General features: G+C 52.0%; 4 protein-coding genes and 2 pseudogenes across 4 annotated transcripts; 2 read left to right on the forward strand and 4 right to left on the reverse strand.

Annotated features, from left to right (window-relative positions):
* Positions 1-1,304: 1,304 nt before the first annotated feature.
* SAPIO_CDS2679 (Ferredoxin hydrogenase) lies at positions 1,305-2,404 on the reverse strand (the record flags this gene model as incomplete). Its single annotated transcript, XM_016785638.1, has 4 exons — positions 1,305-1,369; positions 1,459-1,844; positions 1,990-2,167; positions 2,359-2,404. 4 exons carry the CDS (start codon positions 2,402-2,404, stop codon positions 1,305-1,307), a joined length of 675 nt encoding a protein of 224 aa, XP_016645014.1.
* A 2,200-nt stretch (positions 2,405-4,604) lies between these two features.
* SAPIO_CDS2680 (uncharacterized protein) lies at positions 4,605-6,374 on the reverse strand (the record flags this gene model as incomplete). Its single annotated transcript, XM_016785639.1, has 2 exons — positions 4,605-5,789; positions 6,315-6,374. 2 exons carry the CDS (start codon positions 6,372-6,374, stop codon positions 4,605-4,607), a joined length of 1,245 nt encoding a protein of 414 aa, XP_016645015.1.
* Positions 6,375-15,282: 8,908 nt separating this feature from the next.
* SAPIO_CDS2681 lies at positions 15,283-16,722 on the reverse strand (annotated as a pseudogene; the record flags this gene model as incomplete).
* Positions 16,723-17,226: 504 nt separating this feature from the next.
* Positions 17,227-18,996, forward strand: SAPIO_CDS2682 (annotated as a pseudogene; the record flags this gene model as incomplete).
* Positions 18,997-19,747: 751 nt separating this feature from the next.
* Positions 19,748-21,261, reverse strand: SAPIO_CDS2683 (Mannose-6-phosphate isomerase; the record flags this gene model as incomplete). Its single annotated transcript, XM_016785640.1, has 2 exons — positions 19,748-20,941; positions 21,118-21,261. The coding sequence occupies 2 exons, from the start codon at positions 21,259-21,261 to the stop codon at positions 19,748-19,750; spliced, it is 1,338 nt and encodes a 445-aa protein (XP_016645016.1).
* A 777-nt stretch (positions 21,262-22,038) lies between these two features.
* Positions 22,039-24,321, forward strand: SAPIO_CDS2684 (uncharacterized protein; the record flags this gene model as incomplete). The annotated part of the gene is made up of 2 exons (XM_016785641.1): positions 22,039-22,083; positions 23,101-24,321. 2 exons carry the CDS (start codon positions 22,039-22,041, stop codon positions 24,319-24,321), a joined length of 1,266 nt encoding a protein of 421 aa, XP_016645017.1.
* Between the last annotated feature and the right edge of the window lie 1,109 nt (positions 24,322-25,430).

The raw sequence follows: 25,430 nt of genomic DNA on the forward strand, positions 1-25,430 counted from the left end.
TTTCCCTCGATGCGGTGCGACCCCATGGTTGCTTCAGCCTAGGGAGAAAGAGAAGAGGACTACCAGGCCCGGATTGGGGATTGGGAGGGAAAATGGGGCAGCAAGAGAGGGACAACAGGCAACGTTGGCACAACGTTTCATGATTCATGATAGATTGGTGGAATATGGAATTGTAGCGGCTTTTGTTTCACCCCTTTTATTTTTTATTTTTATTTTTATTTTTCTTTCTCTTTTTATTATCGCCCATCATCATCATTGTCTTACTTCTTCTTCGTCTTCTCTTTTCTCACCTATTGTGTATCTCGCGGGATTAATCCTTTCTATTATTGACAATTGGAGCGTTTGGTTTTGGCTTTGACTCCTTTTTTCTCGTTCCCTCTCCTCGACCTTGTTGTTTTATACATCGCCGCTCATCTTGCTTCTCTACTTCACCGCGCTGTGTATAGCCTTTGGTAGTGCAGAACATGGGATGTTTTGCTTTGCTAGGGGCGGGAGGGGTTTCTTTCGAGTTGGCTGGTTTCAGGGAGGAGTTTTTGGCCGAGGGTGGATTCTTCTTTTTTTATTTAGTATTGATATACGGCTGTTCTTTTATTCTTTTTTCTTAATCATGTTTCTTCTCATGTGAGTGAGAGTGCGGTCTTGGGCGATGTTGGATGTGTGGACGAGGCGAGATGGCTCTCACTTGTAAGTTTGTCGAGAATGAGAATATCTTTGCTGTCTCGCCCTGTGATGGACGCCTAGTCCGGTCCTCCCTTGCGTAGGGCCAGGAAGAGTAACCTAGAGAGGGAGAGGGAGACTCATGTGTAACGAGGGCGGAATTCAGAAAGTTCACGTCGTTTAAAATGCCAGATTCAAGGACTAATGCTGATTCTCTTCTCTTGACCATCCTATTCCTATTCCTCATCGCCATTCTTCCGCCTCGACTTATATGATCCATAACCCTCCCCGGATCGTAGAGCTCTATCTATGTACACGGCAGAGACAAGTTTGCAAAGAAAACAAAGGAGAGGTGTGGAAAGGACGGGAGAGATCGGGAGATGTATATATTCCCCCTTACACTTTAAAACCCGTCCGGACAACCCCAAAAAAAAAGCATTAACAAGGTTAACAAAACATGGGGGGGAACGCCCTTTTTCTGGGTTTTCATATTTTTAGGAAACTTCAATCATGCCCCAAACCCGGAGATATGGACACATACACGTACTCACTCGCACACAAGTTCTCTCTTGAAAGTCTGAAAGAAAGACGGGAGGTCCCTCGGAGAGTTATATGACGTTGTTGATTTTCCGTTCTTTTTTTTCTCTTTACTTGCGGTACCACATCCTCGTAATCTTGGTATTCCGCATCTTCCTCTGAAGCTGGAAGATACCTATTATTCGCAATATCTCGTCAGCAAATAAACCCCCTCCAGGAAACACAACAGCATAGCAGCGTAGGCCCGTAACGTCCATCACTCACCATACATAAGGGCCTCACTCGTAGGAGGACACCCAGGAACATAAACATCAACAGGAACAATCCTATCACAGCCACGAACGACGCTATACGAATAATGGTAGTAACCGCCGCCGTTGGCGCAGCTGCCCATGCTGATGACCCATCGGGGATCGGGCATCTGATCGTAGACCTGGCGCAAGGCGGGAGCCATCTTGTTGGTGAGGGTTCCGGCGACGATCATGATGTCGGACTGGCGGGGGGAGGCTCGGAAGATGATTCCGAGACGATCCTGATCGTAGCGGGGGGTGGAGAGGTGCATCATCTCGACGGCGCAGCAGGCGAGACCAAAGGTCATGGGCCAGAAGGAGGATTGGCGGGCCCAGTTTGTTATGATGTCGAGGGTGGTGCTGTTTTTAAGAGTGAGAAGTGTTGTTAGTTAAGCTTGACCGGTGCACGATAAGAGACGGCGAGACGTGGCGTAAGGAGTGAGGCCTTTTTGCTGGGGAGAAGCATATAGGAGTGTCCTTGGGGGGAGGGAAAAAAAAAACGAACAGGGCATATTGGACGACGCCCTTGGTCTTTTCCTGGCTCGCCAAAGGAACTTCTATGCGCGGCTTGCGGGTGACGGAGCCGGCGCCGTGGGGGGTGAGGGAGCTTGCTTGACGGGTTGAGGGGATCGACGCGACGGGGAGGATGGATCGGTAGGCGACGACAGCCGACGAAGGCTTGGCTGTATCGGAGGCAACAAAAACAACGTTAGCGATTTAATCAATTCAATTGATGATATATTCGTCCATATTTCGAGTGTTATCGGTGGCGAGGCTGGTCGATCGAAAGGGACGCAATTGGTGATGAGATATCGGACGGCCGGAAAGGCTCGGGTGGAGCATTCCACTGGAAAGAAGGGGGGGGGACACATACCGCGAAGGGCCATGGACGCCGCCGTCCTCGTAGTCGGTAGCATCATGGTTTGCTCGGAACTCTCTGGACCGGGAGGGGCGGGGGGTTGGAGTGGAGAGGGGAGACCGCAATGGCGTTGACTGCGGGTTTGGGGATGGCGATTTGGTGATGCTCGAGGATTTTGAAAGTTGACGTTGGAGACTTCCGAATTTGAGAGGTGCAATTGGGTGATTACGAGAGCCGTGATTGGCTGGATTGGGGAGATGGACTGTGTGCTTATGTAATTGGAGCTGGCAGCTGAGGTACAAGGTACAAGATACAAGATACAAGGGACGAAAGATCAAGGTACAAAAGTACATGCCGAGATTGAGGGCATCACGACTTCAACCTTACATCTCTACTCTCCGTTTGTTCAGGGAGGAGCCCCAGACTCGATGAGAACATTGGAACACACAAGTCACGGTAGGTCAAAAGAGGCAAGGGACAAGATTCAGATCAGTGATCAGTGAGTTCATATTATTTTTCCTCTTCCTTCCCCGGTTATCCAGGCCTTACGCAGACCAGGAATGTTGGAGATTGAACTCGCGGAAGCTAAACTAGAATACAACATGCAGACTTTGGCACCGTAACGAGTGGCACGCATGTCAAGATGGGGGTTTCTGACCGCTCATCGTTTCTCGGGCCGTCTTGACAGCGCTATTAGAACGGTTTTTTTTTCCCTTTTTTTGTTTCTTTTTTCATTTTCCTGATTTTGGATTTTGGAAACCTTTGTGCGGAAAAGGATGATGGAAATGGGAGGGCAGAAGAATGACGGTAGGTGTGCTGGCCAGTGTGCCCCTTTTCCTCGGCTTTTCCAAAAGAAAAAAAACCCCAACAAGAGAAATGCTGTAAACAAAAGAGCAAACAAAGGAAAAAAATGCATGAACAGTAGAAAAACAAGAAAACAACGCCCAAACCCAGCAGCTCGGATACTGGACCTGGCGTGAGAAACCCGGCATCTAGCTCCCACCACACAGACGCATCCGCAAGAGGCGAGATCCAACGCCAGGGAAGAAACGATCGCTGCCCAAACTAGCGCCTCGGTTGACAAGGGACTTGAGTCCCATCTCGGGACTCCTTTTCACGATCGAGTCCGTCGACCTCGTTTGGTTCGTCGGAAGAAGCTCGTTTCGAAGCGTCGGCATTGTCTTCCCCCGTAGACTGGAAGAGAAGCCTGCCTCGTAGAGAGAACCAAGGCCTCTCTTCCCCTGGTAGATCCCCAATATAGCAGCTCGAAATGTAAGTTCCCCGAGACGCAGACCTTGTTTTCTCGCGTCGAAGTAGTCCGTACTACCCCCCTCCATGGTTCAACAAAACCTCTCGGTAGTCAGAGAGGGGCCAAAATGTGGCGTCCAATCCAAGCAAAAGAATAAAAGAATCGTCCCGTAATTCAGGGACGAAGGGGGGATGAAAAACACATCAAGGCAGGTAGCCGAGGACGACGGTTCAGCCTGTCTGTCGGTGATATTCTCAATGGAGACACGCCCCCTCCATCCCCTCCCCCGGGAACCCGTATTGGAGGGGACCTTTTCTCGGGTTGTACAGGTTCTGCATCTCTCTTTTGGTCATGGCCATTACGGGCGAATCTCCCTTGTGTTTCCCCTCAGGTCATGGTTGGAAATGGGAGCTGTCCTTCTGGGTCGTTTAGTCGAAGGGCTGTGCGGTGTCACGATTGCCTCCCTCACCACGTTGAAGTGTCCATGCTGGGAGGAACAGAGCTGAAAGAAGAACAGTAAAAAAGACAAGCAAGAAAAAGAACAAGAAAGAGAAGAAGAAGAAGAGGAAGAAGGGACTGGAAACAAACCCAAGGAAGGAAGAACATGAGCACAAGTAATTTAACACCGATGAACAGACTCCATGAAGCCGACGAAAAAAACATAGACAAAAAGAAGAAAAAAACGTCAAGTAGTACCACCACACTCCCTCACAAGACAGTTCCGCCGAAAGGCAGAGAGCCACACACTTGCGTCCAATTAGTTCTCTCTTTTTTTTTTCATCATCAATAAAAAGACTTTCTTCGAAAAAAAGAAAAAAAAAAATTCAAAAGACTTTGCAGTTCCATGTCCACGTCATGTGAAGCTACAATCAAAACTGAATACGCCCGGCCAGCGGAAGGCTCAGACGCATCCTTATTCCACACGTCAGCCCAACAAACAACAAGAACAAACACTCCTCACAGCTCTTCCTAGAACCAAGGACACAAAGAGATCGGCCGGAGAGAACTTACCCTATGCCGCATGGAGCCCGGCCACGGCCCGGCGATGTGCCTCCACCTTCGCGCTACCACCACCCATGTCGCCACTGCCCGGGCCGCCACTGCTTGCTCCGGGCATCAAGTACGACGTGCCAGCTCCTCCCACAGAGCCTGCGGGTGGAGGCGGAATTGCCGTGTAGACTTGGCCGTTTGCAAGCTGCGGTCCCGAGGATCCAGAGTCGCCTCGATGAGGTGAGCCGGAGTACCTGTAGGCCAGCTCGGTGCTGGGCGACTGCGTACGCAGGGCGTTCTCCGCCGCGGAGAAAATGGACTCGCTGGCCGAAGAAGCCTTGAATGAAGCCATAGGAGAGGGCTGCTGGGTGGTGGTGGCCTGCTGAACTGAGTGGGCATACGCAGTAGCAATAGGAGAGCCATCGTAGGCGCTATATCCACTCGTAACGTCGGGGATGGTAGTGACGGGCGACGTGTGTGCGCTAGATGCCACCGAAGATCCAACCTTGGCCAGCTGGTAAAGGCTAGTCGACGAGTCACTTCTGTAAGAAGCTAATCCGTTGGAGCCGGCGAGGTTTCGCGTAGGGGACGGCAGCATCCTCTCCTTGCTGGAAACACCATGAAGCTGCTGCGGATGCGACTGCGGCATCGAAGCCGCCACGCTCGTCAGCGAAAAGTTCGAAAGGTCCGCGGCACTGAGAGGCACCTGCTGCGGCCTGTGCACCAAATTTGGTGAATTAGTAGTGTAGGGGTAACCCGGGTCGACATCAATGTAGATGCCTCCGTTCGCAGCAGCAGCGGCGGCGCCGTTGCTATACTTGCCACCGGGACTCAACCTGTTGTTGGCACCACATTTCAAGGTTAGGCGAGCCTCGTCCTCCAGAGTCAGGCACGGGTACGAGTGATGGGATTGGGCATGGGTATGGGCATACTGCAGTCCGTAGTCACCACTATCCTCGGCGTACCCGTTCGACCATCCAGGGACGGGCCCGTAATATGGCTTTCCGGCATAGGGGTACGCCGAGCCAGGGCTTTGCCGGTACGAGCCCAGCATCTCGCCAGATGCCATGGCGGGTAAGCCGTCAGGAGAGAACTGGCTGACGGCCGGGCTCATAGATACACTGCCTCTGGCGTGGTACGTTCTTGCCGTGTCCATAGTATATGCAAAGTTGGATTCGTTCCTTAATATCGTTTCCCTCGAGGATACCTATATCTCGGATAACAGTCGCTAGGTGTTAGCCTGGACCATACGTGAAAAAGAAGTGGAAAGGGGATTGTGCGTGAACAAAAAGCAAAAACAGTCCCCAGGATCTGTACTAACTCGAAGGAAGAGGCAAGTTTCCACTCCCGCGTTCTTGCAGTTGTGGCATGGCAGTCCATTGCCGGGATCACCGCTACATCGTATCTTCCGCTTCCTACATCGTCCGCACTAAAAAGTCAAACAGAAAAATACCAAGTTAGCAATCATCGAGGCTCAAGCTGGGAAACAAAGGGGGAAAAAAAAGTGAAGGCCGCCGTCTCCGACATCTTAACTGCATCTCAGGGTCTCGAGAACCGGCATTCCCGTTACTCGCAGCTCTCAAACACACGTCTCACGACAAAGAAAGTCCCCAAAGCACAGTCCCGAGCATCGGAACACGGATGTGTGACTTCGGCAGAGGAGGAAACACCCCTTTCCAGAAAGAAGGAAAGCAAAAAGCGAAGGTGGGAGAGAGACACGGCCAAGACTTACGGCAACAGCGATGCGCTTCCTGGGAGGGTTATTATCCGAGTCGTTCTCTCGTTCCGCCATTGTCGTTGTTGTTCGTATGTGAGGATCGTGGGAGGATGTGTGATGGCATCGACGATCTGAAAAATACGGGGGACCGCGGCGACTATATCGTCCGGCATCCGGTGGGTAGCAGACTGAGCTGGTCATATTTACGTCTTCTGATTGGAAGGGGGTGTGTGCTTTTTGGCTCGAAGACGTTCCTAGGTTCGCCCGGGGGAACAAGCAGAAAGGATAAAGAAGACGGCGAAGCTCTTAGGGGGTGGGCTTGTCTAGTGCTTGCTCCGTACGTGTCAATGACTTTTCCTTGCCTGTCCTTACTTACACGAGCCCAAATAAAAACAACAGGCTGGACGTAAGACCTCGCTGGCCAATGGCAGGGATAAGAGGCGGGAGATGAAGTTTGGATCTTACAAGAATAGCCCGGCATATCTCAGAAAGTGGAGAGGGCGTGTGTCGTGTCGTGCTGTTGCTGCAAACGCTGCCCGACTCAGTGATCTCCACAACAAGCTATGGGACGTGGGGAGGAGTGAGCCCCAGAGAAACGTGGAGCTGAGAAGAGCTGATACAGCGCGTAGTAGCGTATGTTTGAGACTTTCCTACTTTCTGCTGACCGTATCTTTTCCGGGACAGGGATTGGGTTTGGCAATGAAAGCTGATGCGTTGGGCGGAGGGGAAGTGCAAGGAAGCGGGATGAAAGAGAGATGGGATGGGAGGGTTGCGTCCCGTATGTTGCCGTCCGTCGGGACCTGGGTCGATTCCCCTGGAACTTTTCTATTTCCCTGCTGTCTGGCTTCCGGGAGTGCCACGTCCCTGGCGTTCTGGTCCCTTGACTCGAGGTGGAATTCTGATTCTCTTCTCGTGTATGATCTGGGACGGGGCGTATGGCTTGCCGAGACTCGCGGTGTCATCAAGTCTATCCCGAATCGCTATGAATGGGGCCGTCCCTATTTCACAACCATTCGTCAGACTCTTGCATATTTTTTCCCTCAACTGGGACTTGCGGGGCCGGGTAAGTTGAGAGTCCCCCAATACCTCTAATTGGTCTGTAGAGAGATAAACAGAAAGGGTGGGCGATAATTTAGAGACGAAAGGGCCTCGCCATAAGACCTTCGTTGCTGACCTCCCGTGTAGTGTTTGGTCTCACAGAAGATGAGTGATTGCCCTTCGTCCCCAGGTGTAAGTCAGGCCAGCATCTGCCTTCCACCGTAGCTGGGCGGAACTTTGCTGTTGCTGAAGAAGAAGAAGAGAGCCGGTACTCAGAAGAGTTGCTACAGGTTGAAGGGGAAGTAGAGGGAGAAGCGAGAAGAGAATAAATGAGAGATCTTGGATGGGAGGGGGATAGCCATATTGAAGAGGAAGACATGTAAAGCACTGGTAGCTTTCACGTTGTTGTACTGTTCCTGTACGACCTTCGAAGTAGTCAGAACGAGGGTGCCATCAGATATCGCGAACGCTTTGAGCCTCGCAATACTGTAAACGGCGGCCAATTTTTCGATATCTGCTCGCACTCTGGCCGTCCACTCTCTCTCCTGGGAGCAATATCGACGAGCAGCTGTTTGCTCGAAACTGCTTCCACGGGTCCAGGCCCCATTAGAGCAACTCCTCGCATCTCACACGCCTCGCTTAGGCCCTCAATGTTGTGGTATGGGGACCTTCTCTCACATCGCACACGCCCCCAAGATACAATGATTGTATCACCCTTCCAAATCCTCTCAGTCCCCTGCTCCCCAGTCCAAGGCTTGATGAACCAGCACTCGTAGTTCGCTTCAGCCATGTGAATCCACTTGGGGGACAAAAAAAGAGGATAAAAAATTAAAACAAAAAAAGGGCGCTGCCCTGTCCTCTGTGAAACTTTCACATCGTACTGTCACAGGTGTTCGCCCTGAGACTTAGAGGCTCGGCTTCATGGCCACTTGTCATATCCGCATATCCGACTACTAGCACCTCTCGCCATATCATCGATGCCTTCGTATCGTTTGGTTCTCCACTCTGTCCCTGGGTCTCCTTATTCCTCTCTCTTTGCGCATGTGTTATGTAACTCTCGCTGCCAAACGGGTGCGCTAGGCGGCGGCCACTTGCATCAGTACAGGAAACACAAAAATGACATTTTTCTATGCCCTCCCCCCCCCCCCCCCCCCCCCCCCTTTTCCTCTTTTCTTTCCCACATACTTGCTAGTTAGCCATGAGTCTATGGCGGCGCGTTGTTGCTTCCAAATGAGTTGTTCCCTCACGTCGTTGGTAATTTTCTGTGCTTCCCCGATTGTGCTGTGAGTAGCATCACTTGGGAACCCGGATTATTGCCCTTATCCAATATATTGGCACAGCACTAGAAATCTACAAACAGATAGACGTGAAGTAGCAGACCCGTAGGAGGGCGTGAGGCTACAAATCATCCTTGAGTGAGGGAGCACCGAGAAACATCAATGAGAGTGTGTAAAGGGGTACAGGGAGTGTGCTGCATATGGACTTGGTAAGAGGGCGGGTGTGTCACCAGCCCCGAAATGTTTGATCAATGGCGGTAGAATCGGTGGAATCCCACATCTTGATTCCCCAAAATCGGCGCGGACCTTAGCCGGCTTGCTGTTAGGGACTCTGGTAATCACAGGCAGCCACTGGTGGCCAAGTTCTCTACACCTTAACGCCCGTGACGCGCGCAGTGTAGTAGCAAACGTATCTGCTCTGTGACCATCCCAACTTTGGGATACGGGCAAATCCTGCAACAGAACATTCTGGGAGCTCGGAGACCTGGCCCAGCCCAGGTTGTGATTGCGGCAATCCTTGGGAGTGGCAGACGTGGACGTGATTGCTTCTTCGCGCATCCTACTTAGAATGAAGATGAGGTGGCTACCCTTTCTCACCCCATGTCCCTGGGTTTGCGAATAGGCTCAGAAGACCGGTCGAGGAATACAGAAGATGAGGAGGCGTCGTGCTTGTTTGCGCTCATGTACTCATGGAGGTCCAAAGGATCAACATGTCTAATTCAAATCACCAACACCACCTGAACAGAGACAGAGAGCCGGCACCAGCACCGGCTAGTTACTTCCCTCGGAGCTATTGTACTATGCCTCGTCGTAGCCAAGGCTCAGTCCCGTTACTGGGCTATTCACGAAGGGTCGCTTGTCTCGGTTGGCGCCATAGCCGGTCCGCCACTATTACTTATCCGGCCCTTCACAACGGCTACCGCATGAAGCGAACCATGGAAAAGATCGATAGGATCGTTAGTTCTCCATACCATGCTGGGTTATGGGTGGCCGGTACGAGGCGGGAGGGGAGCAAGGAGGAAAGCATCCTTCCCCATTCAGCCAACTACAGCTTTCAGTCCCGCTGTCAAACGAGAAAACGAGCATCTGGAAGAAAGAAAAATTAAAAGAAAAGCCCATTGCGGGCCACAAGCGCAAACAAGACGGCACACGAGGACTAGCGCAAGGGGTCTGCGGTTATTCACGATGACAAGGGCCCGTTGGAATACTACCTCCCCACGACGTATGCAAGATTGGCAATCATCAGGCCCAGGATTACAAGCAGGGTTAGCGGCTGTATGCAAACCCCAGTAGACTCATTCACGGTCCTACTACTTGTAGACCTAAACAGAGGAGGAGTATGGCAGAGACCGCCAGTTGCAGGTACGAGCTCTCGGATAGAGAGACTGATCAACCACCAGTTGACGAGTAAGGGGCGGGGGGTATTAGAAAAGCCCATCAGAGGGCGCGGATATCCAAGCTTCCCGTCATCTACGGTTATCCATCCACCCCCTCCCAGGGTTCAATATCCTGTATACAACACGTGGGTCAACGGCCCTGATCATAGGAAGAGCATACATGATGAGGCTGTAAAGGAAAACCGGACCGTTGAAAAGGTCGGATCCAGCACGGGAATGAGGAGGAGGGTGGCCACAATCGGGGACAAGTCGAGACCGGACAGAAGAGACTCCTCCAGACAAGCAAGAAAAAGCTCGCCAATATTTGCTAATATGCGCGATGCCACCCTTGAACTTCGGGGTCTGTGCAACTTCTGTACACCTACAGCACCAGGAGAGGGCAAGTCCTAACCGGTCGTTGGACGAAAGGAAGGGAAACATCAATAACATGCAGATGCCATGAGAGGTTCACCCCGCCAAATTCTACTTCTTACCCTCCCACTACTTCGTAGAGGACAGACTTGAGGGTGGGAAATGAAATGTGTACCTCCAGAGTGAATGATAAAAAGAAGACCGCCGGCCAGAGAAGCACCACTTGCAAACGCATTCATCTCGAGCCAGGTTCGCCCAACCTCGCAACCCCCAACTCACTGGCAGCAAGTGATATGACACAGGTGAATCGTCACCCTTGTTAGACCCGGCAATACGTGACAGGTGCTCTGCGACAGCTTGATCTTCTTCTCGGCGTTGGCCGAGTAGACAGAGAGAGACGTGCGAGGTCATGCTCCAAGGATGAGAAATTGAAGTCAGAAATGGAATACTACGGCGTCACTGTATGCCGAAGCAGATAAACTAGCAAACATGCAAGAACTTTTTCATCATCCAACCAGCGCCCGGTCCACGTACAACCTACACCAGAAAACGGGCCTCAATCAAAAACAAACAAAAATACAGACGATTATCCCCGATAGCAACCTAGGTAATAGGTAGTAGTAGGTGTACAGAAAAGGGAAAAGACGTGGGGGAGAAGAGGAGGGGGAAAAAAAAAAATAAACCCCCTTGCAGCGGCGGTAGATCATCACGCAGGATGAAGAGAAGGCACTGAAGAAAGAGCACTGAAGAAACAGACAAGAGAAAATACAAAGAAGGAGGAAACGGGGGTATCCTCGCCCTGGGCTTTGACATGGGTCAGCACTGGGCAATCCAGAAAACACTGGATCGATTCTCAGGAGGCGAGAAACGAGGGGCTGTAAGAGCCGAGCTGGCGTTACACGAACTGCACCACACCATGGACCCTGTCCGAACTGAAGGCAGGGAAGGATATGGTGTTTCGAGATTTGAGCTGTTCGCCTAGGTCGAGACCCAGAATCATCTTATCCATCCACTGCGACCTTCAGCGCCACCACCACTTGGGCTCCAACCCGGCACTAGAAAGCCGTTGGGAGGGCGAGGAAGCGCCATCTCGTCTAGGTACGAAGGAGGAATACGCATCGGGGGTTGCCCGCGAGAGAGAAGATCAATCCGTTTACCGCAATCAAGCCACGAATCCTAATCTTTTGACACGAATGCGTTGGCGGAAAACGTCGACCAGTTGAATGCCACAGAGGGCGAAGAAAGCAAAAGCCATTATGCAAGTAGCATCCCCTTGCAATCATTCCAAACCTTATGGTGATTGATCGTACTGGCTTATCCAGCCGTTGTCAATACCGTTGCGTGCAGTCCGTGGAGCACGCCAGCGTGCAGCATGCCTCCTTATACGGGAAAGCCATCAGGTTGTGCGACTCTAGCAGCTTCCATCCATCTGCGAGTGGCTTGCTTACTTGGCCAACTCTCGTCTGAACCAAACCGGTCCTCCATTGACAATGCTGGCCCGGCCAAATGGTGACGGACAAAATAGGTTGAATGACGATCCTGGTCTGGACAAGATTTGAGACGGCTGTCAGGGGAATTGGGTACTTGACCCTGCGCCCGCTTCTCCGGAACGGACATCGTACCCCTAGGAACCCCCCCTTTTCCTTTTTTTTGTTTTCTTCTCTACACCCCTTTGTCCCAACGCTAGGGAATAGGATCGATTTCACGCAGGGCAGCATAGCCGCGGGCTTGAGAGAGCATGCAGAATTCCCGAATCCGCCCCGGACACCGCTTGCTCCTCCCCCATCTCCGAGACACCCAAGTAGTCTAGGGTTTTCTTTTTAGATCTGGGTGTAAACCTAGATCTGGGATGTAAGCCTGTGAAAATCCGTTTCGCAGATGAGATTCGTAACAAAAATTCCATGGCTTCGGTCGTGCTAGGAAGGACCGTAGCTTTGCCCACTCATGACGTCTTATGAGGCAACCTTCCGTCAACTTCATCTCGAGAGTAGAAGGTATTCGTCTTTGCAAAAGGTCAAAACGGCAGAATACCTCACCGCACTGGCCAAGGGGTAGTTAGGTCCGACTTTGGAGTTAACACACAACTCGGCTGCTACAATCTCGTTGAACTCTTCTCGTTCTCCGCTCCAACTGATACACGCATAACCGACTCCAACCGTCATCATTTTCGTGAGATAAAACAGTAAACTTCTTCTTCTTCTTCTTTTCGACAAGATGGATTTGTCCTCTGTCCACGGGAGGTTAAAAAAGAACCCCAGATCCGAGCACATGCAAGACATCCACAATGCTCCCAAATGTAACCACTCTCCCAGCTCAGCTTTTCGTATTTGACCGCCAACATCGCAAACCCACGCCCAACCTCACGGCGTGCGACATGAGCGATGCTTCTCTGGCTCTATTTGATAATGGCATTTCCCGACGCAAGGGCTAGGCCAAGCCCCCGGGGAGACGCAAGAAAAGCTTCCATATGCTACTTCACGTGGCACATATCGTACTTTTGGCCAGCTGCCCGTACGACAGCGCGACAGCCCTGGAGAGGGGGAACCGGAGGAGAGAATGCGTTAGTGGAAGAAAGAAGAAAGAGTGTGAGGAAAGTAGAGAAAAGAAGACCAAAGGCAGATGCCGGTACCCGTAGTCGTGATACCATATCTGACTCTGCGATTGGACCGGCCTAACAGAGGAAAACGTAGCATCTAATCAAGAGATGGCGAGGAACAGCGTGCGGCCGTTGGGGATTGACGGATGGGGCTCGATCTTATTGTGATTTATTACTTGGTGAGTTAGGCTAGATGACTATCTCCGGTAGGATCATGGCCCAGAAACGGGCGAGGTTGGAGATCTGTTTAAAAAGGAGTGTAGGAAAAAAGTACAGTTGCAGGAGACTAAAGTGATAAGTTTCCGACCTGGTAGCCTCGTGATGAAAACATGTACGGTCCTTTGGCTGGGGCGTATGGTCCATCTGCTGGCCCGTGTCCATCCGGAGGAGTTTGGCAAGGTGAGACGCCCAGAGATGTAGCCGTTTTGATCGAGCTCCTTATTCGTATTTGAAGGGGCACGCTCGCTCAGACGAAGGCTTGATAGAATTCGTTCCAATTCAGAAGGGTTTCTGTCGAACGACAGCCCGCGCAGGCTCGAGTTGCAATTCCTGCCCATTACAGTGGTGTCCATATATCTCTCATCTCCCACCAGCTCCATACCGAAGCTTGACAGAAGAAGCCCAACGAAGTACGGGTCAACGGAAAAAAAAAGGAGGAGTTCGCCTTGAGCCTTGGTGATGCCGACCAATGGGTCGAATGAAAACAGAGTCCATCATTACACGACCTGTGAAACAGGGCGATAGGATATAAATCTAGAAGTGACAGGGATGGGGCGATTGACAAACCAGAGAGCAAGTCAAGCCTTCCACACCACGCCGCACAGCCCCGCATGGGCGGTCTTAAAAAGACGGCTGACCTCTGTATTCTCGTGGTGTATTGGTGTCGATGGCCGGGAGCAGGCATCCGAATGTGGGGTTAATAGCATCAAGTGGACGTCTGACACGTTTGTAGAGAGATGGGGGTGTTCAGCATTGCGGACCCTCAGGGAGTGATCGACGGATATGTCAACCCCGTCAATTGGAACGGGATATACGCCAAAGACTTGATACGGCGTCATTCACGAGGTGTAGGTGCTGGGGCTGGGGCAGAGGCGGTAGTACACGAGGGCCCTTGCAGTATGGTGGCTGATTTTAGAAGAAGATGAGAGGGGAGAAAAGAAGGCGTAGAGCGAAAAAGGTGGGTGGGTGGAGGAGGGGGAAACCCGGGACGCAAGCCAATGTAGGGAAGAGGAATACGAGTAATGTTGCCACTGTTTCAAGGGTTGACGTGAGGATGAAGGGATTCATCAGACTCCCCCCTTGTTTCTCTGATGCGGAGAATCCTGACGGTCTCGAGATGCAACGTAGGTCCGACATTGGGCAGGGAGAACGAGTTCGGTATCCGGCGAGATATGAGAAATGACAGCTATCTCTCCGAAGATGATGGATGGTAACGCCACGACATCCTCCTGGCTTTAGCCTCTTCATCGTTCGGAGGCGGGGGCAGAGTTGATCAAGATGGTTGTCCCGAAAGATACGAAAGGTGAGGTGCAGCCTCGAAGGCGAGTGGGCAAAGACAAGCTGCTGGCTTCCGCGGCTCCAATAACAGTGTCCGATGGAAGGATCATCCTCAGTCTATTGCTGTCTTCCTGTCGCTCTATCATTAGTAAAAAATTGTCTTTCATCTCTGCCTGGGAAGAAAGGCCAGTGCCATCGGTGGGTGGGATTCATGATAGGACCCTGCCTTAACCTGCCCAATTTAGGTCGTTTCTGTGTTTCCTCGAAGTCGTGCTCAGTAGCGGCGCCAAGCATACTAGATGCTTCTTGTGCCAGGCGCTGCATGTGTCATACCTTCCGAAGAGCAACACGAAGCATGTCTGAAACCGGGGGACGCTGTCATTTATTGACTATCTCGAGATTTCGGCGCATGAAAGAAATAACACCCAGGATGTAGTGTAGCAACGGTCACGAAAGTCGAAAGTGTGACCACGGATGTCTGATGCCGAATATCCACTCAATGGTCCCAAGTACGACTGGTCAAGGCAGGACCGAAAAATAATGACAGCTCACGATGCTCATGAGAACAGCAGGACATTCTTCCATGTGACGGGCCAGTGTATCCTTGTCTACCCACAAAGGCAGCATATTAGCTTGAATTACTGCCACTGATAGCCAAGCTCTGAGTCTAGCGTTGACCCGAGTATTGATCCTGGGAATGTCAGTGTATCGAACGGCGGCGTGACAGGATCCGGATCCAGATCCCAATAGCAAGGAAAATGTTGCAGGCCCAACTTGATAATGAGGCGGATGTGAATATAGAAATAAGAATTAGGCAGACATCACGATTAGCGCTTATCCCGTCCATCGTAATAATCTCGATCTCGCCTACGATCGTCTCGAGGTCGGTGATCTCTTTCGCGGTCCCTATCGCTGCGGTGATGCCGCCTGTCATCAGCACCGCGACCACGATCACGGTGCTTCGAGCCGGAATAGCGGTCATCCGACCGGTGATACGGACTCCGACTTCTGCTTCTTCTTCTATGGGGCGGCCGATTATCTCGAGGTTGCGACTCCCTGTCACCATCCCCCCGGGGCCGTTGGGCTCCCCGATCATGGCGGCGCTTCATTTCTTCCTGGCCGTATACCATGCCATACTTGCCGCTAACATCTTCATCGTATTCGTCTCGGTACTGCCTCCTCTTTTCCAGCTCTGCTGCACCACCGTAACCACCCCGCGATGCTCTCGCCTTCCGCTTCTGCGTTTCATCGTTTCTCCAGGCCTCGCTGAGCTTGCTAACACTTTGAGAAAAGTCGACGTGGATTCGGCGGTCATCGATCAAGACGTCTTGCATTTTCGAATAGGCGCCTTCGCATGCACTCTTATCCTCGTACTCGATGAAGGCATATTGTAAACTATCGCCCGTCTTCCTATCCCTAATTACCTCACAGCTAAGAATCTTGCCAAAACGGCCGAAGATAAGCTCGAGATCCTCGTCGGTCGTAACGGGGTTTAGTTTGCACACAAAGAGCACGTTCTCTGGAGGCTTGACTTCGGCAAATGGTAGATCGCCCATCAATTCAAGCGTCAGGGCATTTGCTCTAGCATCTTGTTCTCGTCGGCGCCGCTCAACCTCTTCCTCTCCTAGCCCTTCCTGCTCGCGAAGGGCGGCTTCATCAGCTATCCGAACAGTCGCAAGCTGTGCTTTCGTGGGTTGTGGGGAGCTACTGGGTTCGCGTAGGCCAGACGGGTCGGGGTAAGGGTCGTCGAGAATGATCGTGTGGTTGATCCGGATGTCGACAAGTGGGTGTCCTCGCTCATCGGTGATCGCGCTGTTGATCTTGTCCAAAACATCAAATCCTTCCACCACTTTGCCAAAGATGGCTGCCTTGCCATCTAGGTAATCGGTATCGTCGCCGAGAGTGACGATGAACTGGGACGCGGCAACTCTTGTGTCTGGATCAGACGGCAACGGAACCGTGGCCATGCTGACGGTCCCTCTCTCGGCATGTTTTAGTTTTGGATGGAAGAAAGCGGGAAACGACTTTTTGGACTTGTCGCCGGAGACGAGGCCCCATATAGACGTGCCGCCATCAGACTCGGATGATAGAGGGCCGAGAGGATCGCCGGTCTGGAAGGAAAAGTTCTTTTGAATCGAATGGATCGGTGAGAAGTTGTAGTACTTGATCTTGCAGAGCTTCAGAAAGTTTTCGCAGAGCTTTGGAGCGTAATCCACTAGTAAGTCAATTACCACATCGCCTGAACTCGTCTCTATAAGCACCGACATGGCGGATGTGTGCTGGCTTGAGGGTAAAAAGGCAGAGCAGAAGACTATAAACAAGGAAGTCGGGAGGGGGTGGGAGATAAGTTGGGTCGAGAGATGTTGAAGAAGGCGAGGTTCAGCCTACTTGTTCGTGCCTTCCTCTTCAATTCCCAAAAATTAGAGGCTAAGTTCGCTGCACTGTACGACTTTCAGCCAATCAGAATTCACTTTCCCGAGAGCTCAATGGACCCACTTCCGGCGCCTTGCACCTGCCCCACGGTGACCCTGAGATTTTTTTTTTTTTTTTTGTCGACTCTTCCTGCCCTCTCTTTTTTTCTGCCTTCTTCCGATGCCTTCACTATAGGTTTCATTAAACCTAGACACTCCAACAGCAAGGCCTCCCCAAATTCAAGCAGGAGGAATAAACAACACTCAAATTAAAACGCCTCTTTCCAATTGTTCAATTGGCCTACCTTTGACACACGAACACATACATCCGACCACTCTCCTCCAAACTACCTGCGCAGCATGGGTGCCACCGACACTAAACCTTCCAAAAAGCGCCGGCAGAGCGAGGATCCAGAGGCGGCTGCAAAGAGGAGACAAAAGAAGCAGAAGAAGACCCCGCTATCTGCCGAGATAATAACATCAGACGTTGAGTCTGCACCTCCCTCTCCCCCCCTAGCCGCCAACGGCAAGAGCCAAGGCTCCAAAGCGGAAGATGGCGCCAAGGCCAAGAAGGACAAAGCCAAAAAGGCCGCTGCTGCTGGCATATCCGCGTCGCAGCAATCAATCCTAGATCCCATCGAGGTCTCTCTCACCCCGCCCCCGGATACCCAAGACAAGAAGAAGTCGAAGAAGAAAAAGAAGCGAGATACCGAAGAGGAGCTCGGGGCGACAAATGGCGCTAGCACGGGTCACGTAGAAGACGAGTCCTCCACAAAGGTCAAAAAGGAAAAGAAGGATAAGAAGAAGAAGAAGAAACACGACGATGCCGATGTCGCCGATGCTGACGAGAAGAAGACGAAAAAGGAGAAGAAGGACAAAAAGAAGAAGAAGAAGGATCGAGACGCCGATGCAGATGAGGATACTCTCAACGCAAAGAGGGAAGCTTCAGTTGACCTAGGCTCCCAAGCACCACCAGCGGCCCAGAACGGGGCCGACGTATCCTCAATGCCTAGATTACCCACCACCACCCCCGAAAAGAAGCGAAGGCGCAAGGACAAGTCTCTCGAAATCCAAGCCACTCCGCCCCCCGAATCGCCCAAGGCTGCCGCGTCCACCACAGCTCACCGATTTTCGACGCCGTCGGTGCAGGCTGATGCCCGTGCAGAGACTGCCTCATTCACCAAGACCTACGCGTCTGCCGATGCGGACTCTGAGCCTTCCGGGCCTCCTCCCGTTATCAACCAGGAAGTCGCGAGATGGATACCTCTGTGGCCTCGAGGATGGGACCAGCCCATCACGGCCGCCATCGAACAACACCTCACCCCCAAGCTTCACCGATATGACGGCGAGATTGGCGGAGTCCTTCTAAGCTTCAAAAATGTCTCCCTTAATGACAAGCCCACCCGAGAAGGCGCCGCCACGACAGACGAAGAGTCCGTCAAACTCCTCAGCGTCAACGAATACGGTGTGGGCTACTGCTGGCTCATCGCGGACCTCGAGCTCTTCATGCCCAAGCGAGGCGCCTGGATGGAAGGAGAGCTCATCCTCCAGAACCAAGGCCACGTGGGAGTAGTCTGCTGGGGCAAGTTCAACGCCAGCATCGAGGCGAAGCGTCTCCCTCCCAAGTGGTACTGGGTCGCGGCGCCCGAAGACGACGGCGACGTTAACATGGACATGAACGGCGACGGTGACGGCGGCGAGGAGCACCCGAGCGCCACCGTCCTAGGCCACTGGGTCGACGAGGCCGGTAACAAGATCAACGGCAACCTCCGCTTCCGCATCAAGAACTACGACGTCGGTCTTAGCGGCGATCACAGCTATCTGTGCATCGAGGGCACGATGCTGAGCGAGAACGAGGAGAATCGCCTGAGGGAACGGGAGCTCAAGAGGGCGAACCTCGGATCTACCGTTGGTTCGTTGCGTAGGCGGCAGCGTGCACTTCCGGAGTTTAGCATGACGGATCTTGGTGTGGACGCGGATGCGGAGAAGAAGAAGAAGTCGGATTGGGGAGTGAGGACGCCGAAGAAGCGGGAGAGGAGGGAGCCGAGGGAGCAGGTGGAGCAGGGGGAGCAGTCGAGTGAGGGGGGAGCGGAACCTATGAATGTTGATGTTGAGGAAGACGAGGAGTAGAATGTGTTTTACTTCCCAAAAACGCGGCTGTCTGATGTGCTTGTAGTTTTTGTTCAATGTAGCTTGGTTGATCAGGGATTCCTTCGATATTTAGTCCGGTCTGAAGATGAGGGATAAAAAGCAAGTCCGATGATTTTTACTTCATGATTCCCGCATTCTTCAAGGCTTTCTAGATTCTCACCCACTTTTGTTACTTCTAGTCTGGAATGGACCATTCAAATATCCTATGACACACATTCTGCCCTCGATATCCCCTCTCGTCTCGTCGAAGCCCGGTTCTTTCTGTATTACATCGTATTCTCCGGCGCCAAATACTCGGTTCAATGCCTCATCCTTTCCACCGCTGCATTTTCTATGAGCTCGCATTCTATTTGACTGTGTTTGGCTCGGGATGTAGGCCTTCACTCACCTCGACGATCAGGTAGCTGGAGTCCCAACATCATCGGGTATCTAGAAGCCACTCAAAGCCAAGAGAATCCTTGACGTCAGATCGTTCCTCCGACGCAAGCTTGGGTATTCGCCCAAGAAAGCTCAAGAATTTAACTCATTTAGAACTTCGGGGCTCAAGTTTTGACAGAAACTATTCAAAGCAAAGGGTGGGACTGTGTTGTCCGTGGACTTGTTAACAAGGAATTGAATTTTTATGTATTATCTATCATCATTCATGCCCAAATTCTCAAGTATCATACCTTGATTCTTTTGAGGCTCTCATGTATTATTCGTTTATCAAATCCCCCCTTCTCATCAAAGCCTACTCAACCTCGCAGAACGCCTTAAACGTAACGAACTCGTCATCAGGTCCGCCACGAGACTCGAGAACAAGCTCGGCGGTGGCACCGACGAAGTAGACATATCCCTCCTCCATATCTTCAACCTTGGGGCCGACAGAAATCTTGCCCTTGCCCTTGGTGCAAATGACAACGCTAGGGCCCTGAATGGGCTCAAAGGTGGCCTTGGCACCGTCACCATTGAGAGTGGTGCGGATAACGGCGAACTCATCGATGGGAGGATCGTAGAGGGTCACGGACGAGCTGGAGCTGTAGCCAGTACGGTTGAGGGTGGCGTATGGGTACTCGGTAGGCTTCATCTTCTGCTCCTCAATGGGGGCAAAGTTATAAGTGAGGGTGCTGACGAGAGTGCTGACGTCCTTGTATTTAGGCGTGAAGCCAGCACGAATGACATTGTCAGAGGAGGCCATGCATTCGACAATGTCGCCCGAGATGTAGGCGTGGATGTCGTCGGCGGTGAGGAAGAGAGCCTCGCCGGGCTGGAGCTCGACGTAATTGAGGAAAAATTGGACAAAGAGGCCAATGTCGTTGCCATACTGGCCGTAGAGGCGGCGTACAAGCGCAGCCATCTTCTCGCCAGAAATGGAAGGAACGCCGCCAGCAGCAAAGTTGGCGCCCTCAGAGTCGGCAAGCTTGATGAGCTTCTCGGTTTCGGCGTCGACGTCGGACTGCGAAGAGGCCATGAGGCTGCCAAATGTCTTCTGGAGAATCTTCTTGCTCTTGGCGGTGGCCTCTTCCGAGGCGTCCTCAGCCTGAGCCTTGGCGTTGGCAATGAACTCGTCGGCGAACTCGGCACCGACAAGGGCCTTTAGGGGGCTAACGGTCTCGAGAAAGTGGGCGATCTCGGCGAGGGGTCGGAAACCGCAGAGGCCCTCGAAGGGAGTGACGGCAATGGCCATCTCGGGTTTGTGGTTGTCATCGGGGTAGTTCTTGGGGTCCCTGGCGTGGAGCTCCTCGGCAAGCTTCTTGTTGGGGTGGGCTTGGATAGAAAGAGCAGTATCGATGGAGAGAATCTTGAGGAGGAAAGGAAGCGTCTCTCCGTATTTAGCAGTGACGGCGTCGGAAAGGAGGGCCTTGTTGTCCTGGACGAGGTCGAGTAGAGTACGACCAGTGGTCAGGTCCTTGGAGGGGTTGGAGGGGTGGGTGCCCATCCATAGCTAGAGAGACGCGGGGCTGTGAGTTGGCGGTGTGAAATAAGAGGGCAGCGAAAACAGCTATCAGGCAGATGATGCTAAGACAGACCCTGCCTAACAGCAATTGCAAGCACAGAGGAGTCTATCAATAGCTTCACATCCCAGATATCCACCCTAAGCTTCTTAGGCAGTTTACTTACCTCGGAGTAGGGCTTATCTGACTGGATGGAGAAGTCGCCAGCAGGAGTGGCAGCAGCGAACTTGGCAGCAGTAGAGTCATGACCCTTCTTGCCCCAGGCATAGGAGTTAACTCCACATTGGAGCCTCAGCAAAGGGACCTGCATAGTGAAAGGGTGATTTGCTCTGTCGGAAAGAAAGTAAGTGATTGTTGGAGGTGAAGGAGAGGCGGCAAAAGAAGACTTGAGCAGAGCTTCAGGTCCAGATCGAATCCTTGGTCTGACGTAATTTTGAGATGGGGCGGGAGAGAGGAAACGGGACCAAGACTTGGCTTTTAAAACTATATTCCCCAGTGGGTATTTATTTTGTGGAAGGGGGAAGCTAGGAGAGAGAAAAAGGAAAAAAAAGGGGGGAAGGGAAGAGGAACTAAATTGAAAGGTAGTTTGGCTTAGGGGGAAGGCGCAAGCATTGGGGTCACCTGGGAACATGGGAACCTGACGATGGAACTCGACTCGACTCGATCGTTTGGCAGTTCAATGATGGAAAGAGGCAGGTGGGGTGAACAATAGGCTCTTGAGCTCAGAGACAACAATGCTGCATGGGGAGGAGGGGCAAAATGGTGGGGGAGGGGAGCATCTTGGGAGTCAATTGAGTCGGTGTAGGGGTCTAACTGCAGACTATGGACTGAGGGAGCTTAAAGGAACAATCAATCGATCCACTCAGAGGTCGGTTAATTCCATTTCCAACATTCTGAGCATTTACTTCGTATAAATGTACCCGGTAGCCGATCGACTTGTATGAATTGTTGCATTGGCTTCAGATTTACCCCCAAAAAGGAGGTCGAGAACGAGATGAAGGTTAAAATGGGTCGACAGCCGCTCGCAGCTGCACCACCTCATCGCCCGATGTGTCGGCTAAGGCTATCCCCGATTGGCTTCCCCGCGATGCATCTACCAAAGTCCAGACAGACTTCGTCGTCCATAGGATTGGTACGTACCGACACGCGCCGCCCGTGAATAGCCTCAACACTAGACGACCTGCCTCAGTCCTTCAAAACCCACAGCACCTTAGCATTTGCCCCTACGGTATGAGAAGACCACACACCTTTCTGGAAATTCGACTTATATCTTCACCATTCATTACAATCAATTTGATCGAATACTCGTAGTTGGAGCTTATCCCTTAGTCCCCGTCATCCTTTATTGTTGATACTGGGCCTCAAATCCATCCACCAGTCATCGTCATCAAAAGACCAGGAAGTCGCCATCCTTGTGTTGACATTTTTTACACATCTGCATGTGAAGATAACTTGGACTTGCTCCTACCCTAAGTTGCAAGTTTTGCTGCACTTGAGGTTAATCCAGCAGCTGCACCCCTCACATATCTATATCCATTTCCTTCTTCTCTTTTTGCCTTGGTGCCTTTACCTTCTCCCTCTTCTCACATACATCGTACATCGTACATCATACCTACACACCTTTTGATCTTCGCCTTCTACCTATCTGTTAATAGAAGTAGGAAGAACTCTCTCAAATCGCAGGTAAGAAGGAATCAGTTTTCTTTCTCTTCCAAATTTCTTTCTGATCTGTTTTCTCTGCTTCCCTTGTATTTCTACCCTTCCAGGAGGCACTTCCTCTCGTCCCACCTCTCCCCTGCTTTCTATCAAAACAATCTTGTCTTTTGCTGCAGTTTCATCTTCTGCATGGACCAAAACATTACAACATTTGAAGCCTCTTTTCGTTTTTCTTTTATTTCCTTGTCGAGGATACATCCGTCATCCATCGTCTCGTGTTCTCAGTTTCGTCTCCTCTATTCCTACCACAAGTTTCTTACGTTATACGTTCCAAAGCCGTCATACCTCATCATCCCAACTCTCCATCAGGTGTTCTCTTCAGGCAGAAGCAGAGTAGAAGCTGGCAATTATGGCTGACAAGGAACGCAAGAAGCTGAAGAGTACCTTCACACCCCAATTTGTGGCGCCACCCACTCGCCGAGACCCCTAGCAGCGTTCTCAGGAGAGGCGTGCCGGCACTTCTGACGCCGACGCCCAGTCTGCAACTGGCAGCGAGCCCAGTACGCCGAGCTCTAAACCCAACACGACGAGCTCCAAGAAGAAGGGTGCCATGTCGCAACGTAATCGCAGTGGCCGCGGCCTCAACCGTAACAATGGAGGCACCCACGGCGAAGAAGTTGCGCTGTGGGACTCGGTAAAGGACAAACTTCCCGAGATCCTTGCGCAGATCAACGAAGACACTCGCAACCTCGACGAGCTCCTCAAGCTCGATGCCGAGGCCGCCGCCTACCGGAAGAAGGGAAAGGAGCCGCCGGCTAGCCTCCTCGCCAAGATGGAAACGCACTGTCGCAAGGGTGTCAAGGGTACTGAGGCGATTAAAAATGAGATTGCCACCTCTATCGAAAAGATTGGAGTCCTCCGCGCCATCATCCAGGCCAACAAGGACCAGGGCGGTACGGACGCGGGCTCCGGTCCCGCCACGACTGCTCGATCTGCCGCATCTTCGCGTCCTACTCGTGATAGGGATAGGGACCGAGACCGGGATCGGGACCGGGATCGTGAGCGAGAGCGCGATACCAGGGAGAGGGACGCCGCCGCCACGTCTTCACTTTACGACTTTGACGGTTCTGGAGAGTCTCCTGTTAGAAGCCCCATGGGCGGTTCTGCTCGGAGATTTGGAACCGACCGTTCAAGCAACCGGGACAGCATTCCGCCTCAGTCAGACAGCGCAGAGCCAACCTCGGGACCCGGAAGCACCTCGGCCGCCGCTACTGGTGCGGGTACAACCAGCCAAGCTAAGTCCAAGGTAGTGTTCAACAAGGGCGACGAGGTTGCCTTCCGACCTAAACAGGTCAGTGGCGGAGAGCAGCCCGATTGGATTCTCGGTGAGGTGGCCGCCGTTATCGGTGATGGTAAAACGCGCCGCTACAAGGTTATGGATATTGAGCCCGATGAGTCCAGCAAACAGCGAGAGTTCCGCACGTCGGCGTCCAACATGATTCCCATCACGCCCGAATCGCAGGCGGCCTCCCTCCCCGCCTGGGAGGCCAGGAAGGTGGTTCTCGCCTTGTATCCGCAGACCACAACGTTTTACAAAGCGGAAGTTGTGAGCACCTCGGCCGATGGAAAGGTTAGCCTCCATTTCGAGGGCGAGAGCGATTCAGCTACGCTCCAGCAGGTTGAGCGTCGGTTTGTGGTCGAGTATCGACCTTGATTTGTCAAGTCTTTTCTTTTCCTGGTTTATTCGGGGGTGGGTGTTACTTCTTGATTTACAAGTTTTTTTTAAGGTGTAAGGAAAGGGAATCGGAAAGGCGAATACTGCGGTTTCTGTGGAATTAGCATGGTTTGGTTTATTCTATCTTGAGTGTATAGACCCGAAGCGGCCTGGGTTTTCCTTCGGGTTGAACTCTTGAGTAATTCAGCGCGTTCACTCGTTCCCTCGAAACTGATATGGTGACTCGATCACATTGAATTTCTAACGAATTACGATGCCCCTCACTTCCTCAGATCCAGAGAGACAGTCGTTGGGGACCTGCATGAATGTTTAAGAGGAGCCCAAGACGTGTCTTCGAAGTGATAATAAAGGTGAACATCAGCGATTTGCGCAACAGACCGGGGCGTCAGAGGGCGAAGAAAAGGGAGAAGAGAAACCCCCCCCCCCCCCCCCCCCCCCCCCCAAAAAAAAAAAAGAAAAACTATGTTGCGGTGAGCCGGGATTGAACCGGCGACCTTTAGATGTCTTTGAAACCGAAGTATTTCTTCAGTCTAACGCTCTCCCAACTGAGCTATCCCCGCAAGACTCCATTGGATGTTGGGAAGCGGTAACGTAAAAAGTGTATACGAAGTAAGGCCCAAGTCCGGGGACGACTACTTTTTTGTGGGTGTGCCAGCGATGTTTGAGCCCTTTTTTTCTGTGGCAGAAAAGAGAAAACGATTTCTTGGAGAACATGTGGGTAAACAACCCTGATTGGCTGGTTTCTCAGCCAAGTTCAACCGAACCTCTACCGAAACGCCAGTTAGTTTGGGAACCTGTTCCCAGGGAGGAAAACCTCTTCTTCCCCAATCAAGAACCGATATTCCCAATAGAACAGATCCACACCAGTGACATGATGCACATCGGGCGGAAGTTTATTGACGGATTCAAGGATAATCTTGAATATTTTTGGTGGTAGCCAATGATGCGGCGCGATGGTGTTTGAAACGTTTCGTTCCCTCTACGCTAGTGATGTAGTGTACTTCGTCCATGCACTAGAACAGGTATAGTGGAGCGAGCTCGGGCCTCTGCAGAACAGACTTACTCCTTTCTACGAAGTAATTTGAAGG

The sequence above is a fragment of the Scedosporium apiospermum genome (assembly GCF_000732125.1).
Source record: "Scedosporium apiospermum strain IHEM 14462 chromosome Unknown SEQ_SAPIO_0086, whole genome shotgun sequence".
Classification (NCBI taxonomy): Eukaryota; Fungi; Ascomycota; class Sordariomycetes; order Microascales; family Microascaceae; genus Scedosporium; species Scedosporium apiospermum.